The 25,779-nt window shown below is 36.6% G+C and overlaps 1 protein-coding gene across 1 annotated transcript in view; it reads left to right on the top strand.

The window, feature by feature from the left end:
* FREM2 (FRAS1 related extracellular matrix 2) overlaps positions 1-25,779 on the top strand; it is a 210,895-nt gene that overhangs the window by 161,018 nt on the left and 24,098 nt on the right. The window contains 10 exon segments of the mRNA XM_020969996.2: positions 308-457; positions 2,623-2,832; positions 3,693-3,890; positions 5,423-5,587; positions 5,676-5,858; positions 7,699-7,829; positions 9,367-9,525; positions 11,537-11,840; positions 13,816-13,947; positions 15,411-15,742. Coding sequence (XP_020825655.1) covers positions 308-457; positions 2,623-2,832; positions 3,693-3,890; positions 5,423-5,587; positions 5,676-5,858; positions 7,699-7,829; positions 9,367-9,525; positions 11,537-11,840; positions 13,816-13,947; positions 15,411-15,742 — 1,964 coding nt within the window.

Genomic DNA, 25,779 nt, shown 5'->3' with positions numbered 1-25,779 from the left:
ACTTTGGGATTTGGGGAAAATACTAATGCCCATACTTTAATACCAATCTTTTATGAGGCATTTAGAAATTATTACTATTCAGGAAATATAAAAGACAACTAACAGTTCATACAAATCCATGTTGTAGGTCCTTTTCTAATGGGATTCTACTCTAGTAATAGGGGCAGAAAAAATGTGATCTAAGGCTGATTAATGCTGGATGTACCTGGGGATCATAATTCAAGTTAATTTTCACTATCTCTATAAAGCTGAGTATTTGAAGATAAAATAAAAATAACATGATTGGATTCCATTTCTTTCTCACCAGAGCCAACTTTCTACTTTGGTGCTATTGAGTACTCTGTTGATGAGAGTGCTGGATTTGTTGAAGTACACATCTGGAGAACTGGCACTGATCTCTCAAGGTTTTCTAGTGTCATGGTGAGATCTCGGAAAAGTGAGCCCCCATCTGCTGATGGTGAGTCACTTCTTATATCAGTTCTCATTTATTTCTTAAGGCTTTTGATAAATCTGGGGCTTTCAATATGGTATTATTACATTTAACTTAAAAACTAATCCTAACTCTGCCACTTGCTACTTATGTGACTTTGGTCAAGTCATAATCTATCTAGTCCTCAGTTTCCTCATCTGTAAAATGAAGGCATGGATGAACTAAATTAACTCTGCGGTCATCTAGTTCTAAATTAGTGATTCCATGATCCACACAAATGAATTCAGTTCAACAAATAAATTCCCTTTTGCTCTTTGTTTTCTAGATATTGTGAAGATGAATATTATCTGTATCACTGAGTAGCAGTATGAAGAATCTTGTAGAACTTTAAGTGCTCTATACATTTGAATAATTAAAGTAACAAAATATTACAGTTGATTTGCTTAAAAACATATTTTGTCACTTTTAAGTAAATATGAGACATTTTGGAATTATAAGGAGTCATAATGCATTACATGAGCCTTAGGCTAAGTTACAAGCTAGTAACTCAAAAATCTTTTTCATCCAAGAGTCAGATATGTACAAAACAATTTAATTAAGTTGTGTATGTGTTACTTGATTCTTTTTTTAAAATAGTAAAACAAAAAAATCTGTTTATTCTGTTTTTAACCTTTTGTACCACATTCCATTTAATGAATGTACCTAAATTTCTTTATTGTTTCAATTAAATATTATGACTAATTAAGGAAGCCAGATTTTTGCAAATTCAGTGAATAGATAAGCATAATCACAGGGTTTAAGCCTGTGAAAGATCAAGAGGGGCTCTCCAAAATGGAATCCTGGCAAAGCTATCATGAATGATCCTGAGGGCAGAGTATTGAAATAACTCAATGTGGCTCTGCAGAAAGCTCCCTGATGAGTTCACATTCAAAAAGAACATTTACAAAAGATGGAAATGATGGATATAAAAAGAGTGGCACAGTCCTGTGAGAAAATTTTCAGAAAGGCTCAAGTCTAGAGTGATCTAAAGGTTGGAAAAAATGCAAAGGACAACAAAAAGCCCTTTTCAAGCTGTTTGTCAAAGGAAGGGCATATTCTTGGCTTGGGGAAAAGGATGTGATGTGACTTTTTTGTTGTTCATTGATGCTTTATTTGAAATGTAATATTAAACATTCATGAAACCAATTGCTTTGTAGCTATTTAAAATAGAATAAATTAGTTTCAACATATAAAATGTCCATAATAATGTGTTATTCACTCTTCAGTCTCCCTCAGCCTTTTTTGTTCTCCATTAACTCCAATTATCTTTTCCTTTCATAGGAATAGTGTTCTGGTATGGCTTTTGTGTGGGGGCAGGAAGTAAGGCTTTAATTCAACTTAATTCCATTTACTTCAATAGAAACCTATTATGTGCTTACTTTGTGCCACTCTTATTATAAGGGCTATGTGACCTTGGGTGAGGCACTTCAACTTCACAATATTCTAGGAAGCCCTCTAAGACAAAAAGTTGAAGATAAGGTGCTATTTTGCTTTGGTTGAGGAAGTTTCCTTCCCTAAGAGTTCATTATACCAATGAATCCATGGGCTCAGTCCCTATCCCTACCCCAACTTTGTGTCAGGCACTGTGGTACATGCTAAGGACACAAAATCAGAAACCAAATAGTTCCTGTCCAAAGACCTTGGACTCTCTAGATTATTGCATAAAGGTCCCTCAAGATTTCTTTATGTTCTAGATGTTTATCCATCTTAATTGTATTGGACTATTCAATGAGCCACTGTAGCTTCTTAAGCAGGGGCATAATATGGCAGATCTCTGCTTTAGGAATATCAGTTGACAAGTTTTGTAGAAGAGGAAATGCAATGGGGAAAGACTGAATTCTGAAAGAGCCATTAGAAGGTTATTTCAGTACATTAGTACTTGACTGTAGACCAAGCGAGAGGTGATGAGAGCTGGAACTAGGGTGTTAATTGGGGAAATGGAGAAAAAGAGATAGATGAGGGGGGAAAGAGATAGATGCAAGAAATATGGGGGCTCGGAGAGGGTGAAATTGACAAGATTTATCAACTATGGATGTGAAAGGTGAGGGAGAAAAAGAGTTAAGAAGACTCCAAAGCTGTAAACTTGGGTGACTGAAAGGATGGTAGTTTCTTTTGTCACTCTTTAATCAGTTAATCCTTTATTTCTCCTTTAGCTGGAACTGATTATGTGGGCATCAGTCGTAATTTAGATTTCCCACCTGGAGTTAACATGCAAACTCTCCGGGTCATTATTCTGGATGATCGAGGACAACCAATATTAGAGGGAGTTGAGAAGTTTGAATTAGTATTACGTATGCCTATGAATGCTGCCCTTGGAGAGCCCAACAAAGCCACAATTTTTATTAATGATTCAGCCTCTGATTGTAAGTAGCTATTATGTTGGTGTTATTCGGGGGTTTTTTTAAATCAATTTTTAAAAGTACCGTAAGGCTACCTGACTGTTTCTAAATTGACATTTGAATTGGGTTTACCTTTTCCATTGGTAAATATCATAGAATTTTGCAGTCTTTAAAGATATTTTCAATCTTTGTCTCAAATGAGTAATTATAATGGGATTGGATACTAGTTGTTATGATCGCTATTATTCTGGCAATTTAAAAAAAATTTAGTTCAACATTTATCATGCTGCAAGACTTTATGTGCAAGATATTATGCTTTTATTACCTTGAATTCTCATGGTACTTTTTTTCCTTTCTTTCAGTTGAAACAATCCAATTGCCATGTGAAATAATACACAATTTTTATCAGTTTTGCTTAATGTGATCACTCTCCAGGAGTGTGCAGTGGCCACTCATGGGTGAATTGTCAAATTTTCTGTGTAAGCACTTAAACCTCAGGAATCAGTAAATACTACAAATCAGGGCTTGATTTATTCATTTGTTACTTGTCTAGACTTTTAAAAATTATTGGAAAATGTTAATAATGAGATTAAATTTTAAAACATATTGAGCATTATTTTTTTAATCTAGATAACCAGTTGTTAAACATTTACCAGTATATCTTTGACTATAACCTACCTCAAACCTGTTATGACCAGAATTCTTTGGAAAGAATTAATTATCTCTTTTGATACCATTAACTTCCTAAAAGTTTGCTTTATTTACTTTTTAACATATCTCCAAGTAAAAAAGGATGATGAAATAGGTTAAAATTAAATGTATTTTGAGTAATTTCATCCAAAACTTAATTTTCAAAACATTCTGATTTTTGTTTTACTTCCTAGTACCTAAGATGCAGTTTAAAGAACGTGTGTACAGTGGTAATGAAAATGATGGCCAGATTGTTGCCATGATTTATAGGAGTGGGGATATCCAGCACAGGTCTTCAGTGAGATGCTATACTCGGCAAGGATCTGCACAAGTAATGATGGACTTTGAAGAACGCCCAAACACAGACAGTTCCATTATCACATTCCTTCCTGGTAAATTAGGACTCAGATTTTGGGTTGTAGAACATTGCATATAATGTCAGGTTTTTGTTTTTAATGGATGTATTGAATGATTTTACTGATTTTTCCCTCTAATTCCACTTTCTCTTTTAAATTTTTTTTATTATATGGGAGAGCTTTCTAGGAGAAAAGGAGGGACATGGGGATATCTAGATTATTATAAAAATCTATTTTTGAAAATATATTAAAATGACAAGGAGTAATCACTGATTATATACACTTACTTAGCAGGTTTTAATTTTCATGAAATTTTTTTCTATGTTTATGATCTACATACCATTGATTGTAGTTAAGGTTGATTAATAAAAATTATTATTTCTAAAAAGGAAACACATTTTAAAAATTTTTTAATTAAAATTTTTTCTCAGTCTCTTGTCTACGGCAATAGATATGAAATGACCTTCAATTCCTTCAATTTGTTTTTTTCCTTTCTTTAATGTGCTATTGGAGACCTTATTCTTAAATAATAGTTTACATGTTTATAAGGACATGAATTTAAAAGGCTAAAGATAAGTATTAAATAAATGGTCCCTCAATTCTCTTCAAGGCTAAGGAGTAGATTACGTTTGTACTGCCTTGTTGGAGAGAAGAAAAACTTCCCTCGGCTTTTTTCCCCATTGGAAAATGATAGCAGTTACAGTAAACTAGTTTTGCCATGAATAATATGAAGCTCTTCCTTCCAGGATACCAAGAGGATGATATTACGGCCAGCAGAATAGTTGTAAACAAGCTCACCCTTCCTCTCTATTGCCATTGCCACTTCCTTCTTCCAAATGCCATTGCCTTAACTCTAGTTCAGGCCTGCATCATCTCTGGTCTGGACAATTAATGCAATATCTGCTGAATTGGCCTGACTCCCATTTCTCCCTTTTTGCAATTGATCTTACATGTAAGTGTTAAAATAATCTTCCTGAGCCTGATATTTGACAATTACTTTTTGGAGCACCTAAACTATTGCTTATGGGATAAAATATACACTCTTTAGTCTAACATTTAAAGTTTTCTTTTTGAAAATATATTTTATTTATTTAATTAAATAACTCCCAATCACACTTTCAATTCCTTCAAATTTGTAATTAGTATCTGCTATAGCTAACAATTGAGCATATTAGCAAACCTCTAAAAACTAGTAAGGTCTTAAGTGACTTCAAAATTCTGCAAGTTGAAGGGCATAACTGCATTTTAAAGTTCTGTTTTCAAAAAGCAAAAATTTGGACCATAAATCAAAAAATTAAAATAAGAAATCCATCCTGACTAACCTTTATATGTCAGTGTAGAACGCTGTCTATTGGATTAAAGATATGTGGACACAAATGGAACATCTCTATGAAATTTGGAAAATGTATACAGTTTTCTAAAAATATGCCATACAATTATGTTTACGGATATTTTTCAGGGTCTTATAAGAAATTGCACCCACTTCCACTATACATTGTTCTCTATGTAAATGGACCTTATGATTGGATTGTATGGAATGATATTAGCTTCTCGCCTTCTCATTCCAGGTGAGACCGAGAAGCCCTGCATCCTTGTACTGATGGATGATGTGATCTATGAAGAAGAAGAGGAACTTCGTTTGGTTCTTGGTACTCCACAAAGTGAATCCCCTTTCGGAGCTTCAGTTGGTGAACAAAATGAAACTTTGATAAAGATTCGAGATGATGCTGATCGTAAGATGTTTTTATCCATTATAACATGAACTAAGCATGGAGATTATGACCAATATAATCACTTTGATTTTATTTTTCAAAATTTCAGGGACAATTATTAAGCTTGGAGAAACCAAATTTAGTGTCCGTGAACCAAAAGGACCAAGTCAGTCAGTCATTGTGAAAATCCCTGTGCTTCGTCAAGGAGATACTTCAAAGGTTTCCATTGTGAGAGTGCACACAAAGGATGGCTCTGCCGTCTCAGGAGAAGACTATCACCCCGTGTCAGAAGGTAAGCAGAAGCCATACTTTAAGTTGATTTAGTGTTTTATTGATTACTGTGCTGGTCAATACATTTGAAAAAGAAAAAAGAAAAGAGCTATTCACATAGACAGTAGATATTTACATTGTTGCAGTGGATGCACATCAATTGGGGACTGACTCAACAAATTATTGTATGTTAATGGAATGGAATATTAATTAGTATGCTGGACAAAACAATGTATGTGATAAATAGAGAGAAACATGGAAAGCCTTAAATGAAATGACCCAATATGAAGTAAGAAAACCGGGAAAACAACATACACAAAGACTGCAATAATGTAAATTGAACAAACATCAAATCAACCACAACAACAGAACAATCAAAACTCAATGTTGGGAAATTATGATGAGGTTTGATCTCAAAGAAAAGTTTGAAAAGCCCACTCATTTTGCTTTTTCACAGAGATGGGGCACCACAGGTATGGAACAGTGCATATAATGACAGACTTTTTCACTGTGTTGGTTAGTTTTGCTGAACTATTTTTTGTCCTCTTTTTTTTATTCTTTGTTATAAGGGATAGTTCTCTGGGAGAGGGAGGGAAGAAAAGGTGAGGTATGTAAGAACAAAAGATCAAATTATTTCAAAAATGTAAAAGAGTATGAGAAATACATGTAATGATAGATTTGCAAACAAAATAAAGGGGGGAAAACTCTTCAACTTAACATTATTGTATACAGAAAGAACAAAATATTAAGATGCATTGACTAAATATTTAATGGAAAAGTTTCTATTTCATAAAATTTAATAGAAAAAAACATAATTTTGACTATTATTTGTACACTCAAAAGCACCATTTTTCAATAGCAAAAAAAAAATTGGTTTGACAGAAAAATATATGTATTAAGTCACCTATCTAAAGTGATTACTCATTTTATCCTGATAATTGGCCTACTTTTTCAAAAGGCAAACACTAAATGAAGTCATCTTTTTTTAATCAGTACTCTATTTTTGTCAACATATCGTGCATGACTACCAGGACGTGTCCAGTAATAAGTCTGAGCAAAAACTCAACTACATTCCTATCTCTAGAAGAAAAAAAAAAGCAATAAGGAAAAATATTTTAAATACAATCAGGATCATAGGCTGTAGAGCTAAAAGGTATCATATAAACCATAAATCCAATACCCTGATTTTAAAGGTAAGGCAACTAAACCCCAGGGGAGGAAAATAAGACTTTCCCGAGGTCATGCAACTAGTAAGCAGCAAAGTGAGGCTCTAAACCAAAGTCTTTTGATTCCAAATCCAGCCTTCTTTCCACCATGACCTACTATGTCTAACCACTAGATTTTCCAAGAGACAAAATGCAATCAAACTAATGTGCAAGTTGAATTGTTAACAAAAACTAAAAATCCATTTGAAACATTTTTTGTTCCCCAGAGGAAAAATACCCTATGAACTAGTGAAAAAAATAAGTTCAATTGATTCGATCAATTTAAGCTATACCTAGTTGTTGTTCTAGAGTGGAACAAAAGCTTGATTTAGAATCTGAGGTTCTGGGTTCAAATTCTAGCTATGACATATTATCTGTGTGATTTTTACCATGCTTGGCTTCCTATGTAAAATGAAGAGATTACACTAGAGGGCCTCAAAGGTCCCTTCCAGCTCTAAATCTAGACAATGATTTTATCATCCTGTGCTCCTAGGTTATGATATTGACTAGTGGCAGCCATGTAGGAAACGAGTAATGAGAATAGAAAATCCTGTTTACAAACCACAAAAATTATTAATAATATATTATTATAGACTCTATAAGACTATAAGACCCCATAGACTCCAGATTTAAATCTATCTTTTTTTGCATTTGTAGAAATTGAATTTAAGGAGGGTGAAACCCAGCACATTGTTGAGATTGAAGTGCTTTTTGATGGAGTCAGTGAGATGAGGGAGGCCTTCACTGTTCACCTGAAGCCTGATGAAAACATGGTGGCAGAGACACAGGTGAGTAATATTATTGTGCAAGTGTGTACATGTACTCCAATGGTCACCATGTAGCATGGGTTTATTCCTAAATCTGCTACAAAATTCCTACATAGCTGGTAGATGTTTGCATTAGGATTTGAGGCCAGTTCTTCCTGACTCCAAGTCCATTGCCCTATCCACCATGCTATGTTGTCTCTTACTTGAAGCCTGTGCCATCAGAGTACAGGCTCTGCTAGCTCCTCTCAAACCAGAAAGGCTTCAAATATGGACCTGGATCTGTCCTTGCAGAATATCCTGGCTAACTTCAGAAAATCATCTTACAAGAAGTCTGGCCACCAGGCGATAAATGCTGTTAGCCACACCAATGCATCAGACTATCCACTAAGATATGGAGAGACTGCATTCTGCATTAGTTCAAAGGATATATCTACATAGATGAAATCACAGCTCTCATAAAGTACTGAAGTTTCCTTCCTGAACATATATGATGATTTTGAATCAATAAGACAGATTCTTTACTCACATATCTCTCAGTCTAAATTTCCTCATCTTTAAAATGGGGATAACAATAGCACCTACCTCTCAGGGTCGTTATTATGATTAAATGAAATAATATTTCTAAGATGCTTATTATAGTGCCTCATATTTAGTAGGAGCTTAATAGGTGCTTGTTTCTTTTCCTTCATTTCTTTGTAAGGATAGAGATCTGTGTCTTCCCTGAAATAGGGAACTCCCAGATGAGGAAACTCTCTTTAGCTAATGTAAGTTGCCATCTTCTCTGCCACTAGTTACTGTATGACCTTGGGCAAGTCGTTTAACCTCTACCCGCCTCAGGAATTAATAATAGCACCTAATTCATGGGATTGGCATGAGGATAAAATGAGATAATATTTATATGAAGTATTTTGCAAACCTTAAAGCTCTATATAAATGCTAGCTATACTTATTATTAACTTAGAACCTTGAAGAGTTACCTAGAACACTGAGAAATTAAGTGATTTGTCCAGGGCCACACAGTCTGCATGTCTGAGAGTTAGACCTTGAATGCAGGTCTTCCTGTCTTGAAGGCCAGATCTCTACCCACTATACTATGGCTGGCCTTTATACTTTTATTAGTATAGCCTAAGACTGCATTAACTTCCTATCTAATCTTTAAAATTATCATGAGAACTTTATCAAATACCATGGTGAAATCCAGATGCATTGTCTATGACATTTCTCTGATCCACTAATATAGTAACTAAAGGGCAAATAATTTGGTAAAAATCACTGTTCTCACTCTTAAGCTATGTATCTATTGTGAATGTGAATTCAAAACATAAAGGTGGTTTTTTCCCCCACTAAATTTTGTAGTGAGTCTCTTTATTTTGTAATGTTTCTTTAAAAAAAAAACTTGTGTTTTTTACTTTGTGTTAATTTTTAAATTCAAGAAGTAGAGACAGATAATCACTTTGATCTATGATTTAAGAAAGAAATCCTAATTATATCAAAAGTCAACTTTGATTAGTGTGTTTAGAGTAAAAATATTAATCAATGAGATTTCTCTTTTTTCTAGGCAACCAAAGCCATCGTGTACATAGAAGAAATGAACAGCATGGCAGATGTCACTTTCCCTTCTGTACCTCAAGTTGTATCCCTGTTGATATATGATGACATTTTCAGAATTAAAGACAGCCCTGGCCCAGTGCCTGGCTACCCTGTGGCTTGTATTACAGTGAGTAGGCAACTGTGGAATATAATTTGAAAATAAATGATTTTAAGAAGTCGTAATAACACAATGTTATGCTAAGATTGAAGCATAATATGCTACAGTAAAGAAAGTGAGAAGATAGAATAAATTTATGTTTATCTGGGTATGATTATCTTGAAATTCCCAAAGGAAAATTTTAATGATATGTAACGGAATGACTTATTTTTATTCACCCACTTATTCATCCATTCCTTCATTCATTTGTTGAATGCTGATTATGAATAGATATTTCTTAAATGCTTTGGGAATAGGAAGATGAATTAAGATAAAATCATTATCTTCAAGAACATTGCAAACTATTAAGGAATATTTTAAATGTGCATAGGTAAGTACAATTATCTACCTATGTAATAAGGATAATATAAGTGATTAAAAACAATAGGCATTGGTGGACCACATTGTATAATATTTTTATATCCTTCCAATGACTAATAAATTATTCTACACATAGTAGCCATTTAACAAATGATGGTTACTTTGGATTGAATTGAATTTAATTCAGAGGAAACAGAGATATATACAATTTAATATGTCTTTAGAATGTTTCATGGAAGAGACAGGATTTGAATATGGTCTTGAAGAATTGTTAGGATTAGTGGGTTGGGTAGGAGGGGTTGGGGAATGGAGTAATTCTAAGCCAACGTAACCAATCAAAAATATCACAAATCATGTATAGAAAATGGCAAAAATATTAAATGGAAGAACTAGTGCATTTGTATTGTGTCTGTAATGTGTAAGGCACTATGTTTATCTCATGTATCAAATATGGACACTCTCCAGTTTATGTCTTTCCTAAATCATTGTGCCCAGAACTGAACACAACACTTCAGATGAGGTCTGACAAGGTCAGAGTACAATGGGATTATCACTTCCCTATTCCTGGAAGTTAGGCCCCTCCTAATATAACTCACAGGTGCATTAGCTTTTTTGACTGCCATATTATGCTGCTGACTCATATTGACCTTACAGGATAGTATAACCATAGGTCTTTTTTTCAGAACAACTATCTCTCCATGCTTCCCTATATTACACAAGTGAAATTTTTTTTGTACCCAAATAAAAGACTTTACATACATCTCTACCAAATCTCATCTTATTAGATTCATCCCAATGTTCTATCCTATCGAGATCCTTTTGGATCCTGACTGTGTATCCACTGTGATAAAGAACTCAGTTAAGGGATTGATAACAAGCTAATTCCTTCAGATTCCATGATATTCATGGATAGAGTCTTTCTCCAGCACCAGAAATAAGGTCTAAGAAAATGAGTTAGTGATATTTTTTTGAATGAATTAATAAATCTGCAAAAGCAACTTTGGACTGCATCATGAAGAACTTAGATTTGAATTTGGTTTACAGTGAGTGGGGGTTTTTTTAAGTTTTGTTTTTTTAGCAGACAAGGGTAAATTCAACATGATGCTGTAGAAATATTATTCTGGCAATAGTGTACAGTATAGAATGAAAAGAGGACACAACCCAATGATATCAATTAGGTGCCCATTACATTGTCCTGGATTTGAACTGTGTGCCTACACTAAAGTAATAGTAATGGAAAGATATATCAAAAAGAAAGAATTGACCCCTGATTGGGGAAAATTAAGTGAGCTAACGGAAGACTCAAAGGTAACTCCAAAATCTGAAGATTGGGGGAGTAGGAAATATTGGTACCATCAAGAAAAAAATAGGAAAGTGAAGACAAAAAATTGGTATGTGGAGGAAGATGATGAGTTTGATATGTTGACCTGCCAGATGATAGTGTAGCATTCCCACTCAAGATACTCATTAGAAGTCTGGCAACGTAGGACTAGGGTTAAGGAGTAAAGACAGTGCTAGAGTCCTCTGTACAGAAATCGTCAAGGAAACTGTGGGAGTAGAGAAGATCACTGGGAAAGCACATAGAGAAAGAACTTGAGAAGAGAAATTTCCATGTAATCATACATGATTGTCACAATAATGTTATGTCTGTTTTCCATAGGCTTGCAACCCCAAATATTCTGACTATGAGAAGACAGGCTCCATATGCTCAAGTGAGAGTATCAATGATACATTGACTAGATACCGATGGCTTGTCAGTGCACCCACAGGCCCTGATGGTGTGACCAGCCCCATGAAAGAAGTGGATTTTGATACTTTTTTTACCTCCTCTAAGATGATCACTTTGGACTCCATTTACTTTCAAGCTGGTTCCAGGGTACAGTGTGCAGCTCGAGCTGTGAACACCAATGGAAATGAAGGGCTGGAGCTAATGAGCCCAATTGTCACTGTGAACAGAGAGGAAGGTAATTTCTGCCCTTATTCATTTAAAGTTGCAGTCAAATGTACACAGCATCTATATTCAGAACATTATTGGAAAGTTCTCATTTCTAGAGATAATTTCTCTCAAGCAAGGAACAGTCAGCATCACCCTACAAGCACACCTTGCATTTTGTAACAAGGAAAAACATTTTTGTTTATTCTAAAGGTCATGAATCCCCCAAGTACATTTAATTATGGTTTAATTTACACAAATTCAGTTCATGTTGTTATTGTTATGTTGGTCCTTTTTTCTCAAAGAGGACCATGATATCAGGGAGATGATAGCATGACATGCAATTGCCAATTTGAGTGAGGGAAGGCTGGGCAAGGTCACCAACCTCATTTTCTCCTCCAGAGTCATCTGGGTCCAGTGACCAGGTATTCATCAGGACAACTGGAGATGGCTCAGCCCATTCATGTGTACATGTTCAGAAACACATGTACTACATAAAGTGAAGTATATTGCATTCATATGTTTAGTATCTGCTACTTAGTGATAATGTTTTTTAGGCCAAATATGCCTCTTTCTTTAAAAGTGACAATATGGTGTAGTTTGCTTTGGAGCCAGGAAGACCTAGGTTCAAATCCCACCTCTGACAATTACTAGCCTAGAAAAAGCACTTAACCCCTCAGTATTATAGGGAATACTAAGAATATAAGTTCTGAAAAAAGTGCTGGCTGTTCTTGGTGGAGGGAGTTCTCTTACCTAGGAGTTCCCTGTAAGAATGAAATCACAGGTCCAGTCTCTATCCCTTTTGATTAATATCTATGGTTTCAAGTCAATAAGAAACTTAATATTGCCTTCTCATAATCCAAGAATTTAATCCTTTCTGTTGAAATGAAATCATACCATGTAAGTTTGTGTTGAAGGAAAAACAGAAACAGCTAAGTGGCACAGTAAATAGGAAGTTGGACTTAAAGTCTAGAAGATCTGAGTTCAAATCCTTCCTCAGACTCTGGGCAAGTCATATAACTTCTTTCAGTCTCAGTTTCCTCCTCTGTAAACTGGGGATAATAAACAACTCCCTCACAAGATTGGTGTAAGGATCAAATGAGATAAAGTGTTTTCCAAACCTTAACATGCCAAATAAATGCTAGCTATTGCTATTATTATTGTATGAAAATTATGTCAGAATTACTGATGCTTTGTTTGCTTTAATTGTGCCCTGAGTCATTTTTATTTTTTTTTAATATGACTAAATGTGAAGAAAAAAAAATCTACTTTATGTCTTTGGCATCTATTTAGTAAGTATAGCTTGAATTTGAAAGAAAGCACATGCAATGAGTTTAATTTGTGAACCACAAAGTACATGCTTATTTTGAACCCCTTCATATTCACGGAGATGACAAAGTACCTATAAAATTGAAAATGCTAATTCAGCATGATCAACCCATGTGACTTTTTCCTATTTATTTCCTTTATTTGTGTATATAGCCTTCCTAGCTGAACTTCATAAATATAGAGCTGAAAAAGGACATAGAGTCCCCCTCCCTTCATTTACATATCAGGAATCGTGACTTGCACTGTTACAATACTAATAAGTGTCTGAGACAAAATTCAAATTCAGTTTAAATCAGACACTGCTGATTCCAAGCACAGCCCTCTACCTACTAATCCCCCAGCTTCTGTTGCCATTAGGAAGGTTTCGTGACCTCAGTTATAGTATTAAATTAACTCATTTGTCCAAAAGTAATAGCACTCCACACCCCCCCAAAAAAAAACACCCTCTGGTGCCTTAAGTAGAGCACATAAGGTAGGTAGAATTGCCCCAGAACCGTTAATTGGATTCTCTCTTTTATTTCCTAATGATGTGCCCTGTAATGATGTCACCTGTCATTCTATGTTTTTGTTAAACTGGTATTAAGAGAAACTATCATTTAAAAAACATTAAGCTTCATAGTAAGTTATTCTTCCTCTTAACTGCACACACAAAAACATTATTTGTACTTTTCACAAAGGTCTTTGTCAACCCCGGGTGCCAGGTGTGGTTGGTGCAGAACCTTTCTCAGCCAAATTGCGTTACACGGGCTCTGAAGACGCAGACTACACAAATCTTATCAAGCTCACTGTCACAATGCCACACATTGATGGTAGGTAAACTAATCTAGTCAAATAAAGAAAATGTTTTGGTAATTAGGATTTTTTTTGCTTACTATCCTAAATAACCCAACATATAATTTACCAACTCAGGCCTTTGAAGGCCATTAACTAGCATGTCCCAAGACTGTCATTCTGCCTAGTTGTTGGGGGTTTCTTTTTCTACAACAGCATTTTCTTCTCTCTACCTTTGACATCCAGAAAACCAATTGCTTTGTTCAATGAAACCACAGACAAATACTTGAATTTCTATCTTTGTGAAATAGGAACACATATGGTTGCTTCTGCAGTACTCAGTAGCCTTGCCAAAGATGCAGCTAATATGTCCATGCTTTTAAGCATTCAGAAAGCACTTTAATATTTGATCTAGCTATCTGAGCATTCCCTTTAAACATGTCATTGGGCTTTGTGTGTGTCTCTAAACATTTATAATAATTAAGATGCTTTCTTTATTACAAGCCTGAATGAAATATGGAAATAGCAGTCTAAAATTATTTCATTAATTCTTGTAATTATCTTTTATTATTCTCTTATGTTTATGGATTAGAAATGAACCTGTGACTGAGAATTGTTAGGAAATTTGAATACATTGCCCTAAGTACAGAAGGTCCTCCCAAATCTTGAGTCTAGTCAATCGATTTACCTATTGTTATAAATATTCACGCTTTAATTTTAAAAAATTGTTTCATTTCATGATATACAGCATTGTTTCTAAGTTATATGTGTGTGTGTGTATGTGTGTGTGTCTGTGTGTATGCATATGCACTCAGAAAGCAATTTGATATAGTAGAGAAAACCACAGACGTGGAATACAGAGACCTAGGAATCATAGTTCTGACACTTAGTAGCTATAGGACCTTGAACAAGTTCCTTTGTCCCTCCTAGTCTTAGTTTCATCTAAGTAAAACATGTATAACAATAAGACTCCCTCATGGAGCATTTAATAAATATTAAGACAGTTTGGTAAAGTGGGGAGTGTCAAATTTGGAATCAAGGGACCTGGGTTCTAATTCTGGATCCACTGCTTCCTTCCTGTATTACTTTAGCCAAGTCATGTCACTTCCTTCAGCTTCAGTTTATTCATCTTTAGAATGAGAGACCATTCCGCATAGTAGATAGGCAAGGGGTAGGAGTCAGGAAGACCTGGGTTCAAATCATACTTCAATTATTTACTACCTGTGTAACTCTGTATCTCAGTCTCCTCATCTATCAATGAGAGGGCTAGAACTGATGGGCTGTAAGGTCACTTCTAGTTCTCAATCTTTGATCCTATGACTAGATAATCTCAAAGAGCCTTCCATCTCAAAATCTATGATGCTAGACTCCTTAAAGTTCTATATAAATATAAATTATTATTATATAGTCTCTACAACCCATTTTGTAAGATCTGTCAGCTAGACAATTTTAAAAGTGACCACTAGACATGACCAATAACAGTGATAATAATAACTTGTAGGCATGCTCCCCGTGATCTCCACTAGAGAGCTGTCCAACTTTGAGTTGACCCTCAGCCCTGACGGCACAAGAGTTGGGAACCACAGGTGCTCTAACCTCCTGGATTACACTGAAGTAAAGACGCATCATGGTTTCTTGACTGATGCTACCAGAAACTCAGAAGTGATTGGAGAGACATATCCTTACCAATACAGCGCAGCCATGAGGGGTTCTGGTACCTTGCGATTCTACCGCAACCTGAATCTAGAAGCCTGTTTATGGGAATTTGTCAGCTACTATGATATGTCTGAGCTCCTTACAGACTGTGGAGGCACTATTGGGACTGATGGGCAGGTAAGAGCTTGTAACGTATGTTCTTTTGTCCCTAATGACCAAAGTCATGTTGTTATATATATATCTTTATGTAGAGGAGTTTTGCCTTGTGCCCTGGAAACAGATTAAATCTCTTACCCAAACTGACCATCTTAGTATAGCTATAGATTATAGACATAGGCATATAAAAACATACATGTGTACATATACATATATCTATGCATATATAGGTGTGTGTATATTTGTATTGTGTCAGTAGCCACAAGAGAAATTGATTATTGTCAATGACTCAGTGAAAATCTATTACTGATTCTTGGAAAAAAAAGATAAAATACATTTCCTATTGACAGTGAATTGATAGCATTAGCTTTGTATATGAAAGATAGCACATCATTATTATTGGACACGTAGCCTTTCCTAACATGCTTTGTTCTCTTTATAAGTCCTTAGAAATTTCAGCCCTGATTTCTGTCACATGCATTTTTTGATTTACTTATATGTGCCCAGATATCTGGGATGACGCATCATAATAAAACAAAACTGAGATGAAATACATAAACACTAATCACTAACCTAAGCTCTACCACTCCTCTCTTCACTTTTCCTCCCTATTTTTTTCTTCTTATTTTCTCCTTCATTATTTTTCCCTTACACTTTCTTCCCTTCTGGTTCCTTTCTCTCTCCTTTCTTCCACCTCTCTTTTTGTTAATGTAAGCAATGTGTCCTTGCCAAATGTCTATCTGCATGTGCGTGCACGCGCGCACACACGCACACACACACACACACACACTTCAAACTACAAGTGGATAGGAAACAAAAGTGGAAAGCACTGGTTTTTTTTTTAAATGGTAATCACCATACTTAGACACTGCTATTTTAATACAACAATATAAAATGGAATCATGTGCCTAACAATATGCTTCTTCCTCCAATGATATAGAGTACAACTTCCTCAATCCTTCTTATCTTGTGTGTTTCTTTTCCATGTCCACCCTTAAGTTCTCCATAGGGGATCCATCTAGTATGCAAGGGATCTTCCTCTAGAATCTAGTTCTATTGACAACTCATAAATACCAGTAGAGTTTGAGAGCAGTACATTGGTTATTCCTTATTCTCACCATATAACATTAATGATATCCCATTCTCACTATCTTCTTTTCTCATCAGACAACTCTCTGATAATATGCTTAACACTTATTTTGGTGATCACCATATGGAATTTAAAACATGAAGAATTTGTTAATTTGTTGATTCTTTGACTTGAACATCAACTAAGGTCTTCCTCCAGTGCCTCATTGTAGTAATCTTGAATTCTTCAAGGCTATATAAGCAAAATAAAACCTCCAGTGAATCTTAACCAATCTATTCTGTTCAATGACCAGCAAAACTAAGTTTGGAGAGCTTCAGCACTAGAAATGGTTGCCAGGTGATAGTTGTCAGGTAATTTTTTTCAACCACAAAAACTGAGACCATCTTCACCTGAGGTCTATGGATAGATTTTACTGGGTACTTGAACTTAAATGGGGGGAACAGATCTTTATTTTCACTAATCTCACTATTACAAGTTAGTGAAATTTAGCATTCCTTCCATTATTGAAAACCATCTTTCTGAGAAGGGGTCCATAGACTTCACCAGACTGGCACAAAAAATGTTAAGAACTCCTGTTCTAAGGCAGAGAGGAGCTGTGATCTGCATCAGTGAAAAGGACATGCACTTATATTGAGTTGCCATATCCTCTAAATACTTGACCCAAGAGTGAGGTTTTATTTCCTGTCAAATCACGAGAACAAAATTTTCATAAGAAAACAAGCATTAAAAAAAATCTTAGCCTTTTTTTTGTCATGGACTCCTTTGGCAATCTTGTGAAGCACGTGGATGCCTTCTCAGACTAATGTTATGAATCTATGAAATAAAATACATAGGATTATAAAGGAAAGCAATTTTGTTGAAATATAGTTATCAAAAAAAGATTTTTTTAAAAAGTTCATGGATGCCAGGTTAAGATCCTTTGCTATAGAGAGGTGTCTAGATAGAATGCACAGTGTTATAAAGTTGGCCCAGTGTCAAGAAATGACTTAGCTGTTCTATTTTCCTAGGGTGTTAAAATGTGGAAGAAGCAAAGTAAGAGATAGCCCACTCTCAGCCTTATTAAACTTCAAAGCTATGAAACTTACTTTGTTCAGCATGTGTTGATGTGGGTAGATGGTAGTGATCTCTCAGGGCTTCCCCAGACAGTAAGGCAGTGTACAAAACATACCTCTCTAGTGCCAGAAGAAATTGGTAATTGTACCTGCCAGTAAAAACTCAAACAAAAGAATCCTGTAATTCTTACTCGTTGCTCAAAACCATTTAAATCCATCTGTAGAAATAAAGGTTCAAGCTGGTAAGCCAGGACTTTCTTTATGTGTAGTAATTAGGCATTTTAGTTCCACGGGTACAAACTGTCACCTTTTATAAAAGAACTTTTGAAACTTTTAATTCAGTAATGCTTAGTAAAGGCTTTGCATTCTTTAGCTGAGAACATTGTGTTTCTTAAAGTTTCCTAAAATAAAGGTGTTTTTATTAATAAAGCGGCATCCCCCCCCCAAAAAAAAACTCTTAAAGTATTATAAGGAAAATTTTCACATGATATTTTTCCACTACAGTGAGACTCAGGACACCTAGTTTGTTCCCAACCCTCCCGTTCACAAACCCTATAATTATGAAGCATTTATTAAGCACTTACTGTGTGTCAGGCACCATGCTAAACTCTGGGGATATAAAGAAAGGCAAGAAACTGTCGTTGTTCTCAAGGAACTCACAGTCTGATGGGGTGACAATACATAAATAATTAGATACAGAGAAGATATAAACAGAGTAGATGGAAGATAATATTAAGTATTAATATACTATTAATTATTATATCAAATAATATACAGTGTGTAATATATATCATGTTCTTTAGTTATCAAAGTGCTATCATTTAATTGTACCTAAAGGGACTATGGAAGTCATCTAATTTAATCCTTTCATTTTATAGATTAGGAAACTGAGTCCCAAAGATGTTATGTGATGTGCCCAAGGTCACACAGGTGACAGCAATCCTCACATTTTACAAATGAGGAGACTGTGTCCCAAAGATACTAAGTGATTTGCCCAAAGTCACAAGACTACAAATATCAAATAACTTGTCAGATTTTATCCTCACTACCTTGATAGAGTAGGAGTAATTATCTCAATTTAACAGCTGAGACAATTAAGGCACAGATGGTTAAGTGATTTGCCTGAGGCCACACAGCTTAGAACAACCTAGGATCCAGATTTCCTACCTGCCAGACCTGGTGTTCCTTCCGTCAGTATAGAATACAGCCCCTCCATACCTTCTCATCCTACAGCATTCTTATCATGGAGTGCCATTTATTGAGTTATCACTGCCAGTCATTTCAAGGCAAAGAGAAAAGGCATCTGGTATTTTCCAGCTCCCCATTTTCACCTCTTCTTAGCTTGCCTGGCTTTTTTTAAGACAGCTCAAATCTCACCTTCTACAAAAGGATTTTCCCAGTCCATCCTGCCCATTCTAGTGCCTTCCCCTTGGAAAATGACTTCATCCACCCTGTTTGTATCTTGTGTTACCTAGTTCTTTACATATTGCTCCCTCTTTTAGAATCTGAGCTCTTTAAAGACAGGGACAATTTTTTTGCTTTCCCAGCACATAGGAAGTACTTAACAAATGTTCAGTTGCTGACTTACTGACTATTATTAATATATTGACACTCTAGAATAGAATTAAGCAGAAAGGGGGAAAAAAGGAGCTCTTGGACACATGATCTGAGAAATCCTGTCTTATAGGAGAGGAAATCTAAAGCCCCACCCCCTACCCCTACCCCAACAAGGTTTTCTAGCTTGTAGAATATCCCACATCTCCTCAAAGAGAGAAACTTTAAATATGTGTCACAGAAAGTGCTTCTTGGTTCTAAGAACTAATTCAACCATGCCTTCTAGCTAGTGTCTTAAACCCAAGAAACTCTCTTAACAATGTTTTACTGAAGAACAGTACAGAGGCACCATGTGAGGCAGCAGGTGCAGTATATGGAAAGCTGGCCTTGAAACAGGAATAGCAGAATCCAAATCTCCCCTTCAACACATACTGGCTATGCCCCTGCACCCTCTGTAGGCTCTTTAAAGTCTAAAAAGTTGCAGATAAAGTGCCAGCCTGCACTGGTCAAGGGGTTTTCCTTTTCTGGGAGTTTCTCATGCCAGTTGAAACACAGATCCAGTCCCTATCCCTCACCTACTGAAGATCATTTCATTTCTTAAGATTCTTTACCCTCTTGTTCCCTTTCCCTACTTCCAGAAGAATTTTAGTATTCAAGGAGGTCTTAGGTCTTATTTTGAGGCAAGATTTGCAAAGCGTGTACCTTGGATTTAGAAAAATCTTTGGGATAATTCTGTGTTTTAGAATGCTTGCAGTCAGTAAATTTCTTTTAGTTACCTAACCCAGCTATGACATTGTCCAGTAATTGGTAGTGTTTGTCATGTTGTGCTGGGATCAATGACTAGGATATAGTGAAATACCATCTAACAAGCATGCTACTTCTATTCCAGGGCAGCTAGGTCACAACAGGGGATAGGGTGCTGTGCCTACAGTCAGGAAGACCTGAGTTCAAATCCACCCTCAGATACTTACTAGCTGTATGATTCTGGCAAAGTCATTTAACCCGTTTGCTTCAGTTCCCCATGTATAATCCTTTCTTTGGAAGTGTTGGAGCTCCCTGATTCAAAAAACATCTAGTAAGGACAATTCAAGAGCTATGTTAGGCATCGGAGAGAGAAAGACAACGGTCCCCACTTTCCCTTTACAGGCAGTGAGTTTGGCACGTCTGAACTAAGCAACTCTTTAAGAGCCTGTGTTGCAGAAAAGTTGTTGACCAGTCTCGGTAGAGGGGCTTCCTCTCCTGAGAATTCCTTATACTACCAAAATCGCAGGCTAAGTCCCTATCCCTCATCCCTCTCTATGGGTCAGAAGGCCCCCACATGAGCATATAGTCCAAGAAGGACTTGACCAATGATTTTCAAAGATTATTTTATAGGCCAGTTTACCTGGTATCATATTGATTTGATAAGTAACAGTAGCTCAAGTGTTTTCTCCAGTTGTGATGCTGCATGATAAACAGTTGCTTTTTGTGGCAGGTCAAACCTGGGTCTTGAATTTCTGCCTCTGATCTGTGTGAACTAGGTGACTTTAGACAAGTCACTTAATCTCACTGAGATTGAGTGGAGATAATGTATCTCACGGGATAGTTTTGAGGATCCTATGAGATAAGCTACGTGAAACACTTTATAAACTGTAAAATACTGTATAAATGGTAGCTAGAATTGCATTGTACCCAAAGTAGAGTGAAAAGGATGCTGAATTTGGAGTCAGTGGATGTAGGCTCGGATCTCATCACTATTACTGTGTAACCTTGAGCAAGTCACTTAAGCTGTGCTTGGGTCAATTGTTCCCTTGGCCTATCATCAATCATGACTCGTGAAACCCCAGCCTTGGATGATTCTCAGAATCTACCACTTTTACTCCTAATTACATGTTGCTGAACAGAGATAGATAAAGTCATGAAACTATATTGACTGTATCTGAGACAAGTGTATGTTATATAATCTCAACTTGGCCCCCATTTCATCATGGCAATTTTCTGTCACCTCCATAATCAGCTGAGTCTCTCATCATCGGGGTTATTTCAGACCTTTCAATCCCTTCTCAGGCTTTCCACAGCAGCCCTTCACCTAATCTCTCAGCTGAGGAAATTGCTTCATCCTTCACCAAAAAGAAACAAACAAACAAATGAAAGAATGAATAAAAATGGAGGCCACTGCCTACAGGTCCCACTTCACCTCCTTTTCACCTCATATCACTCCATTGTTTTCCACCACTATATTCTCCTTCACTCTTGTCAACTTTCTTCATGTACGATTGACATCATTCTATCCTGTCTTCTCTGGTTTGTTGCCTCCTTTGTCATCCCATCCTCTCATTAATTTTTAATGTCTCCCTATCTACTGAACCTTTCCCTGCTTCCTATAAACGTGCTCATGTCCCCATAATTAAAAGCCTTTATTTTATCTAACAACCCCCACAAGCCATCATGATCCCCCTTGTAGCTAAATTCCTAAAGAAAGCCTTCTGCAATTGGTACCCCTACTTCCTCTCCCTTGAATCTCTTCCATATTTTCTCAGTCTGGCTTCCATCTTCATCAGTCAACTAAAACTGCTCTCTCCAAAGTTATCATTGATCTCATAATTACCAAATATAGTGGCCTTTTCTCAATACTTATCCTTCTTGACCTCTTTGAAACTTCTTACACTGTTGATCAATCTCTTCTCCCAGATACTGTCTCCTCCCTAGGTTTTCATGTCCCTTCTCTCTTTTGGCTCCCCTTTTACCTATCTGACCACTTCTCATTTTCTTTTGCTGGATATTCATCTAGATCATTCCCATTAACCATGAGTACCCCCCATAGTTCTATCCTGGACCCACTTCTCCTCTCCTCCTATGCTCTCTCACTTGATAATATCATCACATCCCATGGGTTCAACTATTATCTCTATGCAGATGAATTCTAGATCTATATATGCAGACCTAGTTTTTCCCCTGGGCTCCAATCTCACATGACCAAGTACTTCTTAGCTTGAACTGGACAGCTCATTGTCATCTCAAATTTAGGATGTCCAATAAAGAACTCATTATCTTCCCCCCCAAAAAAAATTCCTCCCCTCTTCCCATCTTTCCAATTATTTCCAAGGGTACTAGCATCATCCTAGTCACCCAGACTTAAAACTATAGCTTTATCCTCCACTTTTCATTTGCACTTATTGCCTCCCATATACAATCCATTGCCAAGTCTTGCCATTTATACCTTGGTAACATCTCTCATATGTACCCCTTTGTCTCCACTGATAGTGCCAACACTCTAGTATAGGCCCTCATCACCTCATGCCCAGACTACTTCAATAGCCTACTGGTGGGTCTGCCTCTATCACAAGTCTCTCCCCACTCCAATCCATCCTCCACCCGACTGTCAAAGTGATCTTCCTAAAGTGAAGATCCTACCATGTCACCTCCCCTACATACTCAATAAACTGCAGTGGTACCCTATTGCCTCTAGAGTCAAATACAAAATCATCTGTTTGGCAATCAAAGCCCTTCATAAACTAGCCCTCTCCTACCTTTCTAGTCTTCTTATTCTCGTATTCCCCTCCTCAGACTCTGATCCTGCAACTCTGACTTCTTGTTCAAGCCACTTGACACTTCAGGACAGCTGGGTGGTTCAGTGGATCGAGCACTGGATAAAGGTGTAAAGACCTGATTTCAAATCCAGCCTCAGGCACTTACTAGCTGGGTTACGCTGGACAAGTCACATAACCTCTGTTTGACTCAGTTTCCTCATCTGTGGAATGGGGGAAATAATAGCACCTACTTCCCAAATTGTCGTGAGGATCAAATGATATACTAATTGTAAAGCATTTAATACACTGCCTGACATATAGTAAGTGCTATATATTAATTATTTAGTATTGGTAGCATTATTAATATTATTAACACTATCTGAAGCCTCTGTGCCTTTTCACTGACTATCTCCCAAGCCTGGAATACTCTACCTTTTCACCTTGGCTTCTCTTAAAACTCCCTCAATTCTACAGGAGGCCTTTCCAGCTGTCTTCCTCAGTGCTCTTACCTTCCCTCTGAGATTACCCTCCACCCACATTGTACATATCTTACATGTACGTAGTTATTTTCATGTTGTCTCCCTGATTAGAATGTGATCTCCTTGAGAACAGGTACCATGTTTTGCATTTTTTTCTTACCCCCCCCCCAGCACTTAGAACAGTGTCTGGTATATTGGCAAGAGTTTAATCAATACTTATTGAATGACTGATTATTCTCTGTGGGCCTCAGTTTCCTCATGTGTAAAGTGAGGGGGAGAGGCTGGGCTTGCTGACCTCTAAAGTCCCTTCCAACTCTCATGTGATCTGTTATTCCTTGATATGTTATGACAACAGATTTCTATGCCATAATTCCTAACATTTTATTTATGCAATACAGTTTTATTTTTAGAATTAAACATGTATCATGTGACCTTGGACAAATCACTTATTTGTTACTGACCTTGGTTTCCTCATCTGTAAATTGAATGGGCAGGACTAGAGGACTACTAAGGTCCCTTTAAGCTCCAAATTGATAATCCTATAATGGATACTCTTCTAGTGAATCATGTTGCATTTTTACTGCATAAGCTTCATCTCAGTGATGGCTATCCATTTTTCTAACTTATCAAGATTAGTTTGAATGGTAATCCTACCCTCCAAGATAGCAATTTTCTAAGCAAGGCCTTTATATAAAATTCAGAGATGGCTTATTCCTGGTAGAGAGGTATTGCTCCTAGCAAGAACTGTCTCTATGCTTCTTTGATTCTCTTTTCCTCTTTTTAATTCTGTGTGTGTGTGTGTGTGTGTGTGTGTGTGTGTGTTTGTTCATATGACCAACACTGACTCCCTCCCTCTCTGGTTGTCAACATTGTTATTTCTTGCCAACAGTCCTACCCCATGGGGTGAAAGTTGGCAATTGCAAACTTTCCTGGAGTTCAGCATCCCCAGGAGATTTCTTGTACACAACACTATGAATGACAGATGATGAAACCACAAAAAAAAAATGCTTTGAGAAATATACTGGTGACAACAACAACAAGAATAATAGACAGCTTATAGACCACCAGAATAGGGAGTGAAATACTTCTCAAAAGATGCTCTTTTGGCACACAGTTGGAAACAAATTTAATAATATAACCTTAACTTCAGCTATCAGCATTATATACCCAGAGTAAAATTTTGTGTACCACATCCCTTGCCAAAAAATAAAGCTAAAATGTATCCTTATAAAACTCCATTTTAAAAGCCTGTATCCCATGATACATTCTTAAACTGACCCTCAAAGGCAGCTACCTTCCTTCTCCCTTGTGCTCCTTTTATTATATTCCTTCCGGTATACAGCATTTTTTTTAAAGTAACCCAAAGAGAATTATTAATCTAAAGCTGGAATGGCCTCAAAGGCTCCCAAGTCCCAACCTCTCATTTTATAGCTAAAGAAATTGAAGGCTAGGGGCAGCTAGGTGGTGCAGTGTATAGAGCACCAGCCCTGAAGTCAGAAGGAAGTGAGTTCAAAACTGACCTCATACCAAACACTTGACACTTACCTAGCTGTGTGACCCTGGGCAAGTCACTTAATCCCAATTGCCTAAAAAAAAAAATTTGAAGGCTATAGAAAGTAAGTGACTTGCCTAAGGTCACATAGGTAGTGAGGATCAAACATGAGAGTATAAATGTAGGTACTCTGGCCTCACAGTCAGGACTTTCTTCTGTCACACTCTGCAAATGGCATTACATAGTTTCTCCCTTCTTTTCCTGAATCAAATTCATGCCCCTTTTAATGTACAGGAAACAGAAATTACCAAAGCAAAATGCACTGCTGTTGGTATGGGGTTACTAAAATAAATAAATAAAGCACTACCTGCTCTCAAAGAGAGAGACAACATATAAGTACCCACAAAATAAGTACAAGGTAATTGGGGTGAGCAATAGTAGCTAGATGGATTAGGGAAGACCTAATGCAGAAGGTGGTGTTTGAGTTGAGTTTTGAAGGAAATTAATGCAAGGAAATTGATGTCCAGAGACCTCTATGTGACTCTGGGCAAGTCACCCCTGATTGCTTCAGTTTCCTCATCTGTAAAATGAGCTGGAGAAGGAAATGGCAAACCACTCCAGTATCTTTGCCAAGAAAACCCCAAATGGGGTCATGAAGAGTTGGACACAATTGAAATGACTGGACGGTAACAACCAATTATATAGCACAGACACTGCACAGTCAAAAGGACCGTATAAAACCTCCTCTAGAGGGACCATCTCCCAGTCATCAAGCATTGCCTCCAGCTTTCCTTGGTTTTACTCTAGCCAGTTTCAGCTGATTTGAATTCAGTGATTATGCTGAATTAAAATCCATTAAGTAAGCAATATGGCCTTAAAGAC

This window comes from Phascolarctos cinereus, unplaced genomic scaffold (assembly GCF_003287225.1).
Source record: "Phascolarctos cinereus isolate Bilbo 61053 unplaced genomic scaffold, phaCin_HiC Scaffold_726;HRSCAF=1367, whole genome shotgun sequence".
NCBI classification, from domain to species: domain Eukaryota; kingdom Metazoa; phylum Chordata; class Mammalia; order Diprotodontia; family Phascolarctidae; genus Phascolarctos; species Phascolarctos cinereus.
Note: the sequence above shows the minus strand (reverse complement) of the source record. Positions and strands in the feature narration are given on the sequence as shown.